The 16,675-nt window shown below is 43.4% G+C and overlaps 1 protein-coding gene across 10 annotated transcripts in view; it reads left to right on the forward strand.

The window, feature by feature from the left end:
• Positions 1-16,675, forward strand: part of SLC23A2 (solute carrier family 23 member 2) — a gene marked incomplete at its 3' end in the record, with an annotated part of 112,164 nt that overhangs the window by 54,328 nt on the left and 41,161 nt on the right. For all 10 annotated transcript variants that reach the window (XR_013762151.1, XM_079129101.1, XM_079129094.1 and 7 more), the window contains 2 exons: positions 14,960-15,058; positions 15,881-15,997. Coding sequence is in view for 9 of the 10 variants with exons in the window: in XM_079129101.1 (XP_078985227.1) it covers positions 14,960-15,058; positions 15,881-15,997 (216 nt within the window). The remainder of the gene's footprint in view (positions 1-14,959; positions 15,059-15,880; positions 15,998-16,675) is intronic.

Raw genomic sequence — 16,675 nt, forward strand, 5'->3', positions numbered from 1 at the left:
GCCCAGCAGGTTCCAGCATTAGCCCCATTTACCAATCTTTTTTTTTTTTTTTTTTTTAAAGCTTGCCTATTTTGGGGTTTCCTCTCCATCACTGTTATATTTGTAAGGGTGTGGTTGGGAAGGCACATTCCTCAAAGCATTAATGTCCAGGGCCACCATGACCAGGAATCTTTGCAAGTACAAGGGAGCTGGGAATGTGGTAACCCAGGGTTGGATATAAATATAATGTTGATTTAGCACTAGATGTTTAATTAAGTTTAATTGAGGATGTTATAGAATTTTTTATCAAGATTATAAAAAGAGGCATTAAAAGGGGGATGAAAATAGTTTTAAAAGTAATGCTAAATTGAACTACAAAGAGGAGTAAAAGAATTCAAATCATGGAACTCAGAAATGCCAAGGGGAGTGGGAAGGGTTGCCTCACAAGCCACCGGATGACTTAGAACCAGGGGTGCTAAGGAGGGTTTTAATTGAGCTCCTTGAAAGCCTGTGAAAAAGTAGAAGGTGAAATGAAAGAAGGAAATCACTAAAACAAGCCTATCAAAAGAATGCTTATGAAGAAATAATAGTTCATGCAAGCTGGAGGTTATTAGGCCTCAGAGTCTAGATCAAGGTTTTGGCTTTTTCTGGGTTGTGAAAAGCTGTTGGAGCGTTTTGATTTGGGCAGAGAATAACCTGCTCTGCCTGGCTTTAAAGGATTCCTCCAGTTGCTGAGTGGAAACAGGCTGCAGAGCAGAAGCAAGAGAACAGGCAGGAGCTGACTCCACAGATGGGAGCTGATGCTCTAGCCAGGGTACAAGCCACATAGAGGTTAGAAGTGGCCAGCCCTGGAGAACTGGCTGCTGGGTCAGACAAGGATGGGAACAAAAGGAGGAGGTAAGGGTAACTTCCAGCCATTTCCCCAAGCATCTGAAAGGGTGGGTTGGTCAAGTACTGAGATGAAGAACACTGTGGGAAGACTGGGTCGAAGGAGGGACAAGTTAGGAATGCAGTATTGCCTGTGGGAACATCACTTTCAAGGTGAGACAACAAGATTTGAGATTATGGTGCTCAAGGAAAAAGTGGCTGGGAGGTAGCAGTGTGGAGATGGTTTTGAAAGCCAGGGAACTGGACAGCAGCACCAGTGATATATGTTGCCAAAGAAGAGAGAGATCTGGAGATTGAGAAAGGACTAGAGGAGGGGTCAGGCTGGGAAGTAAGGCTAGTAGGGTTGCAGAGGAACCAGGAAAGCTCTCTCTTGGAAGCCAGTGAAGAAAGCTTGTAAGCATGTATCTGGAGCAGGATTAGCGTTGGCTGTTGGATTTAGCTCAGTGTGTGTTGGGGGTGGCAGTCTGCTTTACCAAAGAGGGCAGTGGAGGCGTGAGCATGTGCAAGAGCAATTGTAGTGACGTGGACCCTGAGTCAGATAAGGAGGGAAACCAGGGTGATGTGTGACTCGGGACAGTGAAAGGCACTGAAGTCCAGGATTTGATAGGCGTGGTGGGGTCAAAGAACTTTGAGAATTAGGGTCCTTGGGGTACTGAGGAGGAAAGAGTCAGGCAAATGAGGAACAGATGAGGTACATCTGACCAGAATTGGTGTTGGGTTGGATGTGGGTGGTGACGTACAACCAGAAGTCAGGAATGGCTTGCAGGGGAGGAATCAGGCACCTGGACGTGTTGGTGATGCTCATCAGCGAAGTGAGAAACAGTGCACAGAGGGCTTTTTTGTTGTGATGTTGTTGTGGGGAAATAATGCACTGGTAGACTGTGGAGTTAAAGACTGCTATTTTGTGATATTCATTTAGTCAGAAAGTATTGATTCCTCTGCATCTGAACAGTCCTTTCCCTCTTGTTGCCTTCTGTCAACCAGACCTGGGAATCCAGGTCACAGGCAGCCAGTCGTCATGTGGCTGGTGTCACATGTGAGCACTGTTTACCTTGCATCTTCTAGCATGGAACAGTTTCCTAATTTACCTGTTAGGAAGAGGGGGGATGAGAGTGAAAAGGCTGTTTAATGGCAAGCACAGGAATTGGGGGCCATGTGTCCGACTCTACTTGGCATTCGTGGTTCATACCTGACGTTCCTGTGTATTTATTGATGCAATTTGACCTTACTCACAAGAGTGCTGATTTAGAAGATGACAGTATATGACCACCTGAACTGCAACCCAACTTAAGATAAGAAATAGCTGAAAACCTTTTTCTGCCTTTCAGGAAAAACTTTTTGAAAATTCTTCTATGATAAGACTTATGTGATTACAAATTTGGAAAATGCAGTGAAGCATTAGGAAGAACATTTCTGAATTGGATAGTTATGGAATTGATGAGGAAGCAAAGGTATATCCCCTCCCTCTGCCCTTTGTAGTTTTAACAAATAAAAGTTCATGAGGAACACCCTACCCCTGGAGAGAGTGTGGGGAGGAGCAGCGGTGCCTGGAGTGTGACCACTTTAAAAAGAAGGGGCAAGATTCTCCTGAGCAGGCAGGAGTGAGGGTTGCAGATGGTGTGCCTGGAGCCCACTGTGCCAGGATGGAGCAGTGGGCCGAGGCAGATCCCCAGGCTAGACTCCAGGGCTGCTTTCCTTGTCCCCTTCTGTGTTCTTTCTTCCCTTCCTTTCTCTTTTAAGACAGTCCACCTTGGCAGACATGGCTCGGGGTGAATGAAGATGCCATTTAATAGAAGCTTTGATTCCTCTAAACTCTAGATTATGTGATGGCAGATTCGAATGTTTTCCTTTTTTTTTTTTTTTGTACTGGGGTTTGAACCCAGAGGAGTGACATCCTCAGCCATTTTATTTTTTGTTTTGAGACAAATTCTCACTGAGTTGCTGAGGCTGGCCTCAAACTAGCGATCCCCCTGCTTCAATCTCCTGAGTAGGTGGGATTACTGACATGTACCACCACGCCTGACTAAATATTTCATTTTGAGCAATTAAAAGCTGGCAGAAAGGTTTTCAGCCAACATTTGTTTTTTTTTTTTTTTTTTTTTTTAAATATCAGTAGTATTCTGAAAACCAAACAGGGAAGCCCAGAACTCGGTCTTGTGACTTTGACCAGGTGCCCTGGGGTTCCTTCTGGTGCATTCCTAAGTAGAAGGTTATATTTTAAAGTTGAAAGTCTCAGTTGGGTAGTAATAATAGATGTCATAGAGAGTATTCTCTTTTTGTAAGAATAATAAATTTTGGGATTGACAATGTGATTCTGAGAAGGGTCTGAGTGTGAAAGGAGACCATTTCCTGGATTCAGCCCAAAGAACTGGTGTAATTCTCCTCTTTCTGTAAGAAAAGAATTTGAGTCTACTGTGTAGTAGCTATGGTTTAGGGAAGACAATGCTCTTAAGAGGTCAAAATAGAAGAAACAAGATGATCATCAGCCTTTTCCATTAGAGAAATAATTTTTGAAAAGGAATATACCAATATGTGCTTTGAAATAAGAACATCAAAAAACTGAGATGCAAATGAAGGATTTTATGCATGGTTAGAGATTCTATTAGTCCTTATCCCTTCATTCTTTGTTATCAATGTTCTTAAAATTTTTTCTGTTCTGGTTTTGAGGTTTCATATAGATTCTTACGTTGCAGCTGACTTTAAATTTGAATAGAGTTTTGGTAGTTTTAAAACGAGAGATGTTAGTGTGCATCAACATACCTGTGTCTTTTTTTGGGGGGGGGGCGGGGAGTGCCAGGGATTGAACTCAGAGGCACTCAACCACTGAATCACATTCCCAGCCATATTTTGTATTTTATTTAGAGACAGGGTATCATTGAGTTGCTTAGCACCTCACTTTTTTTGAGACTGGCTTTGAACTTGCAGTCCTCCTGCTTCAGCCTCCTGAGTCACTGGGATTACAGGTGTGCGTCACTGATCCTGGCCACATACCTGTATCTTATTACTCTGCTTTTTTTTTTTTTTCTTTCAGTTTTGAGAGTGAACCCAGGGATTGTGTATGACTGAGTTCCATCCCCAGCCCTTTATTTTTTGAGACTGACGCTCACTAAATTGGTGAGGGTAGCCCCAAACTTGAGATCCTCTTGCTTTAGCCTCCCGGGTACCTGAGATTACAGATGTCCGCCACCGCACCTGACTGCTCTTGCTCTTTTTACCTAATGATATGTGTCGATGTTGTGTGTGTCCCTGATAGCATATGGTTAGTATGTTGTTAGTTCCTGCTGTAGGAAAGCAGTTATCAGGAAGTTGACTTTAAAGGGGCTCTGTTTGGATTCTTTTTTATAACTGCAGAGCAATCCATAGTACGAATATACCATCATTTATTTAATTCCTGTTGATAGACAGCTAGATTGTTTCTGATATTTTGCTATTACAAATAGCACTGCAGTGAATAACCTTGCATGTGAGTTGTTTCACTCCTATGTAATTGAAGGATAAATTTCCAAGAGTGGGATTGTTGGTCAGAGGGGGTATACTCTGGAAAGTGGAGGGGTGACACCAATTGCCTTCTGTTAAGCTAATTTCATCAGCGGTCTATGAATGCCTGTTTCCCACATGCTTGGCAGCAGAATGTGTGGTCTCAGCCAGTTTAATAGGTGGAAAAAAGCTTCTTATCATGGTTTTAACTTGCATCTTATGAATGAGGTTGAACATTTGAAAAGATGGGCCATTTACATTTCCATGGTTGTTTTCCTATTGGAATGTTGACCTTTCTTATTGGTTTATCAGAGAATTCAGCTTGGTATCCACGACATGCTCCTGTCACCTCTTAGGTGCCCTTAGTATCTGTTCTGGAATCAGTTGAGGATCTGGTGCACAGGGACATAGTCTTAGTCTGTTTTCTTTTGTTAATAATGCAATGCTGCAGACTGGGTAAGCCATAAAGAACTAGATTTTGGCTCATGGACTGATCTGAGTTTCACAGGGCTATGTCTGGTGATAGCCTTTTTACCTACAGAATCTGAAAGTGGGGCAGAGCGTCACATGACTGGTACTGGGAGTGCCAGAAGCCTAGCAAGACTGGCTTTTGTAGTAAACCCACTCTTAAGATAATGCATTAATCTGTTTATCACTTGAATGGGTTATTCATTCATAAGGGCTGGGCTCTAATCACTTCTTAAGAGGTAGGACCAGGTGGGGCCTTTAATATTTCATAATGGGAATTAAATTTCAACATGAGTTTTAGAGGGAGCAGATCATATTCAAACCACAGCAGATATCTCTAGTTAACTGCTTATAAGCCTTACCTGAGGGAGATGTTGATCAAGTGCCCAGCCCAGTGCCTGTCTTGAATATGTACCAGGCAGACGCTAGCCACCCCAACGCCATCCATTTTGGGCTTCGTGTGGGAGCAGGAAAACAAACGACGTGGTGTTTTCATTGTGGGACAGTGACAGGCACACCACCCTATTCAGTGCTAAGGGCTAGGATTTAGGAAGTGAGCACCTTCTGGCTCTTTTTCAAAGGGTAAGTGGTGCTGGAGGCTAGGAGGGGGCACAGCTGGAGCTCCGAGGATGCTCTGGCTTCTGCACCTCAAGGAGTCCTCTGGAGAAGTTGGGAGCTGGGCAGTGCAGGTACAAGGGGCTAAACTTCTGGGATCTGTATGCTTTTGGCTGCAGTGTTGGTTGCTCCAGATAGGTTTCCTTACGTGTGGCCACTGGGGGTGTCACATTGGGGCCATCTTGTTAGAAGAGGCAGTGAAAGCAAGATTTGGGGTGTTGGTGCATCAACCCATGGCAGGGCAGTGAGTGGTATGTTAGAGCTATGAACTGCAGCTTTCAGGGTGTCCTTATCTAAGACCGACAGCCTCTGGAGGTTTGGCATGTGTTGCATTGTGCTCACTTTGAGTTATTTTTGTTGGTTTGGTTTTTGTTTGCTTGTTTGTGTGTGTGTGTGTGTGTGTGTGTGTGTGTGTGTGTGTGTGTTTTGCAGTGTTGGGATCAAACCCAGGGCTTTGTGCATGCTAGGAAAGCCCTCCATGACTGAGTTTTGGAATTTCCATAATATTGAAGGCAAGTGAAAGATTGTTTACATTCGTTAAAAAGGGGCTTGGAGTACAGACTGAAGAAATACTAAATCTTCATATTTTTAGTTTTTATTCAAAACACATTTTAATTTAGGATAGATATGAATACCAGAGGAAATTGTCTTTGTGTGTATCAACTGGGAAGGGGGGGGGTTAAGAGTTGTGTGTGTGTTATCTTTCTATTAAAAGAAATCAAAGCTGTTAATTTGGGGAAACTTATTACTACTCTGAAAGTGATTGGCTTAGTATAAAGTGGTTCACGTATAGCTTCCAGACCTGTTACTGTGGTGGGTGGATTATTGAGGATCCTGAACAGGTGGAAAATTGAGTTCCGAATCCTTTGATCAGAGACGTGGGGCTTCCAGTGCCTCTGCCCTCTGCCCACAGGAGCACCTCTTGCATCTCACGAGAACTGCTTCAGAGCAAACCCACCATTGGCTTAGCTTAATAGAAATAAAGCACTTGAGCAAAAGAAGACCCATTGCTTGAGCCGTAGACTCACCCCGACCTCCCCACCCAGAATCAAAATAGCACTGTGTTGGAGAAGACAAAATCAAGCAACAAATTGAAATAAACCTGCTTTCAGAGCAGTGACTGTATAGTAGTGGTTTGGGAGACAAAATTTAAAGCCACAAGTTTGGTTTCAAACAGTTTTGGAGGGAAAAAAAGAACATCTTGTTCCCAAAAGGGTTATAAATAAATCATCTACTAATATTTTTATAAAAACTTGATCAATTTCCTGAGAGGAGAGGTGCCAAGTTTCTCCTCTGTTATCTGTGTTGCTGCTAATAGCACAAAGTAAAACCAGACTTCATTAGTTTAGAAAGCTTTCTAAGGCATGTTTTATTTCCTGGTTAAAATAACATTTAGAGGTTCACAAATGTGAAACTTAGATATTATCAGCAACATTTTTCATCCTTTTCCCATAAAAGAAAGAAACCAACCCAATGCCTTTCTCAAAGAACTTATTTAATATTTGATTTTATTCCCCCCAGTGCTGGGGATCCAGCCCAGGGCATCTTACCATTGAGCTACAGTACTCCCAGCCCCAACATTTTGATTTTTAAAATTAAATTTCATGTGCTTTTGAAAAAAGTACATCCTTGGAATAAGTGGATTTCATCAACCAAAGGAAACAATATTAGTGAAATAGATTCATATTTTGAATAGAAGTCCTTGCCTTTAAGAACTAAAATTTAGGCAGCTCCTTGAACATAAACAAAAGTTGAGGGCTCTGCTTTAGAAACCACAGGTTATTTAGGTCAGTAATATTTACAGTTAAGTAAACTTTCTGGACTCTCCTGGGAAAGAAAACTTTCTTTCTGGGGTGATTTCTTTGCTCCTTACACCAGTCTCTTTGGAACCTATACTGCTGTCTGCCCAGCCACCCTCTGCCCCCACATATGGGCCAGGGCTGGGGTGTTGTCCGTTGTACTGTTACGGTGTCTGCTCACTCACCCACAGAGCTGCAGGAGCTATAGCTCCCATCCAGGCATCCCCACCCTCCATCAGTCCATGTCCTCTCTCTCTTGAACTTTGCCTTGGCCACCATTAAGGCCTCAACCCAGGCCACTCTCCTTGTCCTGAAGAGTCTGCCTGCCTCTCTTCCTGTTGTCTTCTTCCTTATTGCCTGGGACACCAGGATTTGTTGAATGAGTATGCAAGGCTTTATTTAGGATGGAGAGCATCTACATCTTATTTATTTATTTGGCACTGGGGATTGGATCCAGGAGTGCTTTACCACTGAGCTATACCCCAAGTCCTGTTTTGCTTTTTTCCCCCCCGAAGACTGGGTCTTGCTAGTCGCTGAAGCTGACCTAGAACTTGGATCCTCCTGCCTCAGCCTCCCAAGTCACTGGGATTACAGGGGTGTATCATTGAACCTGGCAGTGTCTGCATTTTATAGTACTTAATTCATATGTGTGAGCAGAAGGATTCAGAGCAGTAACAAGTACTTACTCTTGCCAAAATCTGTCTTCCTCGGTGCCATATAAATGTAAAAGAAATTTATTGAGGTGAGGTTTGCATAACATAAAATTAACCAGGTGAAGGTGAACGGTTCAGGGACATTCAACACAGTCAGTGTTGTGCAACCACTACCTCAGCTAGTTCCAGAACATTCCCATCACCCACAAAGGCACCCCATACTCAGGGAGCAGTTGTTTCTGCAGCAACCCAGGATGAATTCAGGGGAAGGGTAGTCTCAGCTCACACAACACTCAAACCAGACCTGGGTTTCTCTGATTTATTAGCTAAGTGCCTTTGTTTTAGGAGAGCTCACCTGCATGTGCACCCCTATGGCTTCTCAGCGTGTTGAGTGCGCTGTGATGTGATGTGGAGTGTGGTCCCCGCTGCAAGTTAGTTTCCTGTGAGGATTGGACCTTAGGTGGGAGCGTGTATCCTGCCAAGCAGCTAGTTTTATAAGGAAAACTAATGCCACAAACCTAGTTGGCTTATATACAAGTTATAACATGATTTAGAAATCGTTTTAAAAGTAGATCTTTACTTAACATTCAGGGTTATTATAGAGAAATGATTTGGTTTCCCGGTCATTTGGTTCATTTGGTTCATTTTTAAAATTTTGTTTATTTATTTGTTTGACACAACTTGTTTCCTCCTTTATTTGACAATTCCTTTAGGATAATTCCTCCCTTTGCTGATTTGCTTCTTTGTTTTTCATCTCTTCCTCATGGAATATTTTGTTGAGAATGTTCTGTAATGCTGGCTTTCTTTTTGTAAATTCTTTTAGCTTTTGTTTATCATGGAAGGATTTTATTTCATCGTCAAATTTGAAGGTAAGTTTTGCTGGGTATAAGATTCTTGATTGGCATCCATTTTCTTTCAGGGCTTGAAAAATGTTGTTCCAGGCCCTTCTAGCTTTTAGGGTCTGGATTGAAAAATCTGCTGATATGCGTATTGGTTTCCCCCTGAATGTAATTTGGTTCTTTTCTCTCACAGCCTTTAAAATTCTGTCTTTATTTTGTATGTTAGGTATTTTCATTATAATGTGCCTTGGTGTGGGTCTGTTGTAATTTTGTGTATTTGGAGTCCTATAAGCCTCTTGAACTTGATTTTCCATTTCATTCTTCAGATTTGGGAAATTTTCTGATATTATTTCATTGAATAAATTGTTCATTCCTTTGGCTTGTTTCTCTAGGCCTTCCTCAATCCCAATAATTCTTAAATTTGGCCTTTTTATGATATTCCATAGTTCTTTAGATTCTGTTCATGATTTCTTACCATCTTCTCTGTTTCTTCAACTTTGTTTTCAAGGTTAAATATTTTGTCTTCAATGTCTGAGGTTCTGTCTTCCAGGTGTTCTATCCTGTTGGATATGCTTTCTATGGAGTTCTTAATTTGGTTTATTGTTTCCTTCATGTCAAGGATTTCTGTTTGGTTTTTTTTCAATATCTCTAACTCTTTATTGAAATGATCTTTTGCTTCCTGTATTTGCTCTTTTAACTGTCGATTGGTGCGATCATTCAATGCTTGCATTTGCTCTTTCATCTCGTCGTTTGCTTCTCTGATCATTTTAATTATGTACATTCTGAACTCCTTTTCTGTCATTTCTTCTGCCATGCTGTCATTGGGTTTTATTGATGTAACATCTAGATTTGTTTGCAGCATTTTCTTTCCTTGTTTTCTCATATTGTTCAGGTATCAGTGGACCGCTGAGATATTGCAGATTTCCTCTATTGACTTACAATGTCCCTGAAGATTTCTATATATATCCCCCCTTAGCCTTCAGTAGGCTGAAGTCTTGGAGGAAGTTGATAATGCGGTGCTCCACAAGGAAGCTGCCTCTCTAGGAGTGGTGGCCTTCAGGTGGGGTATAATCCCTGCTAGTGGGCAGAGGTGCCTCCACTTGTTAACCAATGGTCATCCAAAGGGGACCTAGGCTGCGGGCTGAGGCAAGGCCTGTTTGAGCCTGAGTCTTTGGTTTTACCGTCCTTGTGGGGAAACCTCACCCAGCAGGGAAGACTCACCCGGTGGGGAGGTCTCGCTGGTCAGTTCCCTCCTAGAGGTTCCCGTCAATTTACAGCTACCGCCTGGGCTGGGCTGCCTTCCTCTGCAAAGTTCCCAGGGGCCCGGCCCTACCTCCTGGGCCTGGGAGCCTCACCCTTTGCAGATGACTCTCCTTAGGCTGCCCCTCCTCAGAGAATTTGCCCACAGGCCTGGAACCTTCGCTCCGCCCTAAGCCTGTCTCTGTGCGGCTCTTCCACCCAGAAGCCTCCTAGATCCTGGGACCCTGCTCTGCACCTAATCGCCTGGCTGTGTGGTCCCTCCTCTGAGCAGCCACCTGTGGCCCCGAACAATCGCTCTGAGTCCCAGAGACCCGCCACAGGCCTCTTCCTCCAGACAGCCGCCCAGTATTCCGGTGCAGTCACTAGGAGTCCAAGAAACTCACTGCGTGCCTCCTCCTCCCACCAACCACCCGTAGCCCGGGGCAATCAATCACTCCGAGTTGAAATGACCCTCCCCGTTCCTCCTCCTTCTCCAGATAACCCCCTGGGTGTTCAGGAGCAGTCCCTCTGAGTGGCTCTGAATCCACGTGACCCGCAGCACGGGTCCTCTGGGCAACCGCCCAGAGCTCTGGTGCGGCCACTCAAGACCAAGCGTCCCACCACGCTTCTCCTCCAGGCAGCCCCCCTGTGTTCAGGAGCTGTCACTTTAAGTCCAAACAACTCACCACTCGCCTTCTCCTCTGAGCAGCCGCCTGGAGCGCTAATGCAGTCACTGCGAGTCCAAAGGACCCGCCGCGCTCCTCCTCCTCCTCCTCCTACTCCTCCGGGCAGGCCCCGGGGTTCAGAAGTGGTCTGAGTCCAAACAGCTCGCCACGCAGCCCCTTCTCTGGCAACCGCCTGTAGCTCTGGTGTAGTCACCCGAATCCAAGCGGCCGCGCTCCTCTTCCTCCTCCTCGTCCTCAGGGCAGGCCCCGGGGTTCAGAAGCGTCGTTCTGAGTCTAAACAGCTCGCCCCATGGCTTCTCCTCTGGTAACCGCCTGCAGCTCTGGTGCAGTCACTCCAAATCCAAGTGGCCACGTTCCTCCTCCTCCTCCTCAGGGCAGGCCCCGGTGTCCTGAGTCCACACAGCTCTCCTCGCCACTCCTCCCCTGGGCAGCCACCTGAGCCCCAGTGGTGGTTCCGAGTCCCAACGCTGTGCTGAGCGGCCTCCTTTACGGCGCTCCCAGCTGTCCGAGTTCACTGCTCCAGCGGGGGGAGGGGCGTCTCGCCGGCAGTTCTACTTCACAAAGTTTCCTGCGTTCCGGGACCACCGTCCCATCCGGGATGCCTCCCCAGGGGGTGAGAGTCACCCGGCTGCTTTGAGTTGGTCCCAAGCGTCTCAATATCTCCTCTTTTGAATCCTGAGTCCTGGTGCAACATGAAATGCAGCCACCCTCTAGGCCGCCATCTTGAAACCCCCAGATCTTTACTTAAGACATTAAGAAAATTCTGCCCCGTAGGAACGTGAGATCTCTGGAATACTTTAAAACCAGTCTCAGACGTGGGTTATAATCTTTATGACCTTGAAAGAATCATTTAATTTTTTTCACTGCTGTGATTTCTTTGACTAGAAGTTAAATAGATTGGAACTTTCTCAGGACCTCCTCAATCTAAGCTGTGCTGCTTAGACATTTAGTCTTTTTAATTTCTTTTCCCTTGTAGAAATAAATTGTACTCATTACAGAAAATTACCAAAATAAATAAAGGGGAAAAGAAGGTAAAAAATTCACAACTACTGATTAAAAAACAACCATGCTAATATTTCGGAGTATGTCTTTTTTATTATTGTTTAAAAAAGTAATGTGCAAATAATGTATGGATACATACTGATTGTAAAAGACCCAGACACCTAAGAAGGCTTCAGAGGAAGAAGTGAAAGGTGTCTGCCAGGGGCATCCTTCCTACTGGTTTGTGATTTTTCTGGATCCTTTACCTAAAGTGTTTGAACTGGTAGGCAGGTTATTAAAACTTTTTTTTTAAAGCACAATTGTGATAATCTTATGCTTATTTTATGACAATATTATCATATTATCATCTTTTCCACAGTGTTGGTGTTCATTCTTTTTTAGCATATCTGCTTTATAGCTAAATATTATTCTCTAACTGGGTACACTGTAATTTAACCGTATCTGTCTCTCTCTCTCTCTCTCTTTTTGGTGGTACTGAGTATGGAACCTAGGGCCTCGGATGTGCTAGACAGGTGCTATAGTGCTGAGCAAATCCCCCAGCCCAAAATCTTTTTGATAGATAGATTGTTCCCAAGTATTCAGTAATTCAAACAGTGATGCAGTGGTTAGCTTCAAACACACAAGCCCAAGGAATGGATATTTCTGAAGAATGAGTTTGTATGCATACAGTTGCTGGATCCAGGAAAACACCTATTTTAAATCCCTTCTCCATATTACCCTTCACAGAGACCATTCCACCAATAACGACTCTCTCCAAGAACATAGGACAATTGCTGTCCCTTACACCCTAGTCAACATCAAGTTCACCTTTTAAATTCCCCCTCAAATTTGTGTTACAAAATAAATTTTATTTTACATGTCATTTCTATATATTCTGGGTGTAAATAAATGGTTTATAACTAGTTGCTTGTTATACTTGGTTAGTGCTTACTTTCTTTGGGTTAAAGCCTTTGTTTTCAATTTTGCTTCTTCAGCAAAGATTGCTAGGAATGGAAACATTTACCTGAAGAGTAAAAATATTAACATTCCTGCTACCAGATGGTGGAACCCAAGGGCAAGCAGAGACAGGGGCTGTGACCTACTGTTGGATGTCAGATGTCTCCTTTGAATTTACCCCAGGATGGGTTCTGGTCCTTACCGGGGAGACCGGAAACGGAATCGTAACTGGCATAAACACCGGGTTCCCACCCATCCCCTAGTGCCCCAAGCACCAGCAGGCTAGTCTACTTAATAGCAGTGAGAATTAGCTTACTAGCTTGCTAGCTTTTATTTTAGGGGAAGATCAAGGTTCCAGTTCCTCTAACTAGACATTCCTTTGTCCAGGGCAGCTATCAGGTGGTTTCTTGGGAGGGATCTTCATGGAGGTGACTTTAGGGTACTCCTGCTCAGCGATGATGACCTGGTCATCTGAACAGCAGTACTAGCCTCTCTGAGCCTCTTTCCCTGTCCTGAGATTTCTTTGGGATGTTCTATTTCTGGTCTCCTCTGACTGAGCTCCTGTGGGACATGACACCACCTCCATCAAAAACTCATGCCCTGGTCACTGTTGCAGCTCCGAATCATCAGGATTTCATTTAAGAGAATTAAAATTTTTCTGCCATGGTGGGGGAAATGCATACTTTGGACCCTTATGAGCCTTATAGAGGCTGTTTTAAAAGTGTGGGGTGGGGACACTTTTCTCTACAGCAGAGTGGTTCGCACTCTGCTGTATGTATAATTCTTTTTATTTTATTTTATTTTATTTTACTTTATTTTTTATTTTTTTTGTGGTGGTACCAGGGATTGAACTGAGGGACACTCTACCACTGAGCCACATCCCCAGCCCTATTGTATTTTATTTATAGATCGGGTCTCACTGAGTTGGGTAGCACCTCACTTTTGCTGAGGCTGGCTTTGAACTTGTGATCCTCCTGCCTTAGCCTCCCAAGCCTTTGGTATTTGTTCTTTTTAGATATACATGACAGTAGAGGGTATTTTGACATGTTATACATACATGCAGTATAACTTTCCATTCTTATGGTCAAACATCATGTGGAGCTTTGCTGGTCATGTATTCACATATGAACATAGGAAAGTTATGTCTGATTCATTCCACTGTCTTTCCTATTCCATACCCACTTCCTTCCCTTTATTCATCTTTGTCAAATCCAATGAACTTCTATCCCACCCCCCACTGTGAGTTAGCATCCACATATCAGAAAGAACATTTCACTTTAGGTTTTTTGAGACTGGCTTATTTCATTTAGCATGAGAATCTCCAGTTCCATCCATTTACTAGCAAATACCGTAATTTTGTTCTTCTTTTTGACTGAGTAATATTCCATTGTGTAATATATCACATTTTCTTTATCCATTCATCTGTTGAAGGGTATCTAGGTTGATTCTATAGCTTTAGCTATTGTGAATTGAGCTGCTATGAACATTGATGTAGCTGCCTCACTGAAGTATGCTGATTTTTAAGTCCTTTGAATATATACCAAAGAGTGGGACAACTGGGTCAAATGGTGGTTCCATTCCAACTTTTCTAAGGAATCTCCATACTACTTTCCAGAATGGTTGCACCAGTTTTTCAGTCCCACCAGCAATGTGTGAGTGTACTTTTCCCCCCACATCCTTACCAACATTTATTGTTAATTGTATTCTTGATAATTGCCATTCTGACTGGAATAAGATGAAATCTCACATTTGTATTTCTCTAATTGCTATAGATGTTAAACTTTTTTTCATAGATTTGTTGACCATGTGTATTTCTTCTTCTGGGAAGTGCATGTTCAGTTCCTTTGCCCATTTATCGATTAGTTTGGTTTTTTTGGCGTTAAGTTTTCAGGTTTTTTGGTACCAGGGATTGGACCCAGGGGCACTTTACCACTGAGCCACATCCCCAGCCATTTGAAATATTTTATTTAGAGATGGGGTCTTGCTGAGGTGCTTAGGCATCACTAAGTTACTGAGTCTGACTTTGAACTGCTGGGATTACAGGTGTGCATCACTGTATCCAACTGGTGTTAAGTTTTTTGAGTTCTCTGTATATCCTGGAGATTAATGCTCTATCTGTGGTGCAGATGGCAGAGATATTCCCCCAATATGTAGGGGGAAAATCATGTTTTTGATTGTCTCCTTTATGGTGAAGAAGCTCTTTAGTCATCCCATTTATTGATTCTTAATAAATGATTCTTAGTCAGTTCCTAAGCCAACATGATGGAGAGTCAGACCTACCTTTTTTTCTAGCAGGCACAGAGTCTCTGGTCTAATTCTTGGGTCCTTGATCCACTTTGAGTTTAGTGACAACCTCTTAATGGAGTGTTTCTCCTCAGGTGGTGATCAATGGAGGGGCCACGTCCAGTGGTGAGCAAGACAATGAAGACACAGAGCTCATGGCAATCTACACTACAGAAAACGGCATTGCAGAGAAGGTACTCTCCCTTGCCCCTGCCTGTGCCCTGGATCCCATGCTGCAGGGCTGGGTTTGTCCCCGGACTGGGGCTCTGTGTCTACCCTCCTTTGCAGGGATGTATCTGTGGATCTGTTCTCTTTGTAATGGCAAGAGGAATCATGATTACTAGTTTTTAATTGTCTTAATCGTAGTTAAGATGTGAACCTTATGTGGTTCATTATCTAGATATTTTTAAAAGCCTTACCCAGGATGCCAGAGAGAAGTGGTTAAGAGCTTGAAGACTGAAGTCAGGTCTGGGTGTAAATTTGACTCAGACCCTAAGGGTCTATATACATTTGAATTTAGTTCTTTTCACTCACTCAGTATTGTTGTCTGAGCAACAGTGTTTTGGCAGGAAGGTGTAGACTTTATATTTAGGTACAAAGATGCTCTCCTTATAGGGATGCAGTGGGACGGGGTTGGATGGGAGGGGAAAACCAATGCTTTTTGTTTGAAAGCAGTTGACATTTTACAACATCTTTCACTAGGGTCTCACTCAGGGTGTCACTTTATAGTCCCAACCTGGGAGCATCTCTGTCCAACTAGGAGGATCCATAGACCTGGAGAAGAACTCTGAGCAAGCTGGGTGCTTGGGGGGATGAGTTCATGCCAAGGGATGCAGAATCCCAAATTCTGAGGATCAGCAATCCCACTGAGTGAGTGTACTTGAGCCTTGCCTCAAATATAGCCAAGGTCAAAATTTAGAGAAAGATAGTCTTGGAATTAGTTGTTTTTCAGCAAAGTGGACCGAGCTGAATTATTCTGGGCAATCGCTAATTATGTCCTTTCCCTTCACCCACAGAGCTCTCTTGCAGAGACTCTGGACAGCACTGGCAGTCTGGACCCCCAAAGGTCAGACATGATATACACCATAGAAGATGTTCCTCCCTGGTACCTGTGCATATTTCTGGGGTTGCAGGTAAGATGGTTCCTTCAGGATGTATAACCACTGTCAGATGCCTGAATTGTCAACCATCTGAGTTTTTGGAAAATTCAAGTTTGATTTTTATTTATTGAATATTTTATCATAAATTTACTTTTTTATTAATGATGAATGGAAATTTTTAACATCAATTTCAAAATAGCAGAGGAAGCCTGGCACATGCTTGTAATCCCAGCAACTCGGGAGGCTGAGGTAGGAGGATCACAAGTTCAAGACCAGCCTCTGCAACTTAGCAAGACTGACTCCAAATAAAAAGGACTGGAGATCTAGCTCAGTGGTAGAGTACCCCTGGGTTCCATCCTGAAACCAAAAAATAAAGAAAGAAGAAGGCAGACGGGAGAAAAGAAGGTAAAACAAAAGAAAGAAAGCATAAGAGTACAAAGGAATTGATTTTTGTCTCCCATCCCTCTCTCTGTAACCCCAGTCCATAGTCATAACGAGCTCTGCCATGAAATATGGGCAATCCTGAAAAGTTCCCTTTTGGCCAGGACATAACTGGAAAGTCTTATCTTTTAAAAGAAGGGAAATTTAGCTATGGCTGTGGAAGTGGCCACTTAGTCTGTGGCTTCCAGTGGGAGGGGAGGGGCAGGTAGGCTGGGGACAAGACAAAGTGATACGAGGAAGCCTTCTTCATACTTCATACTTTCATACTTT

This window comes from Sciurus vulgaris (genome assembly GCF_902686455.1).
Source record: "Sciurus vulgaris genome assembly, chromosome: 2".
NCBI lineage: Eukaryota > Metazoa > Chordata > Mammalia > Rodentia > Sciuridae > Sciurus > Sciurus vulgaris.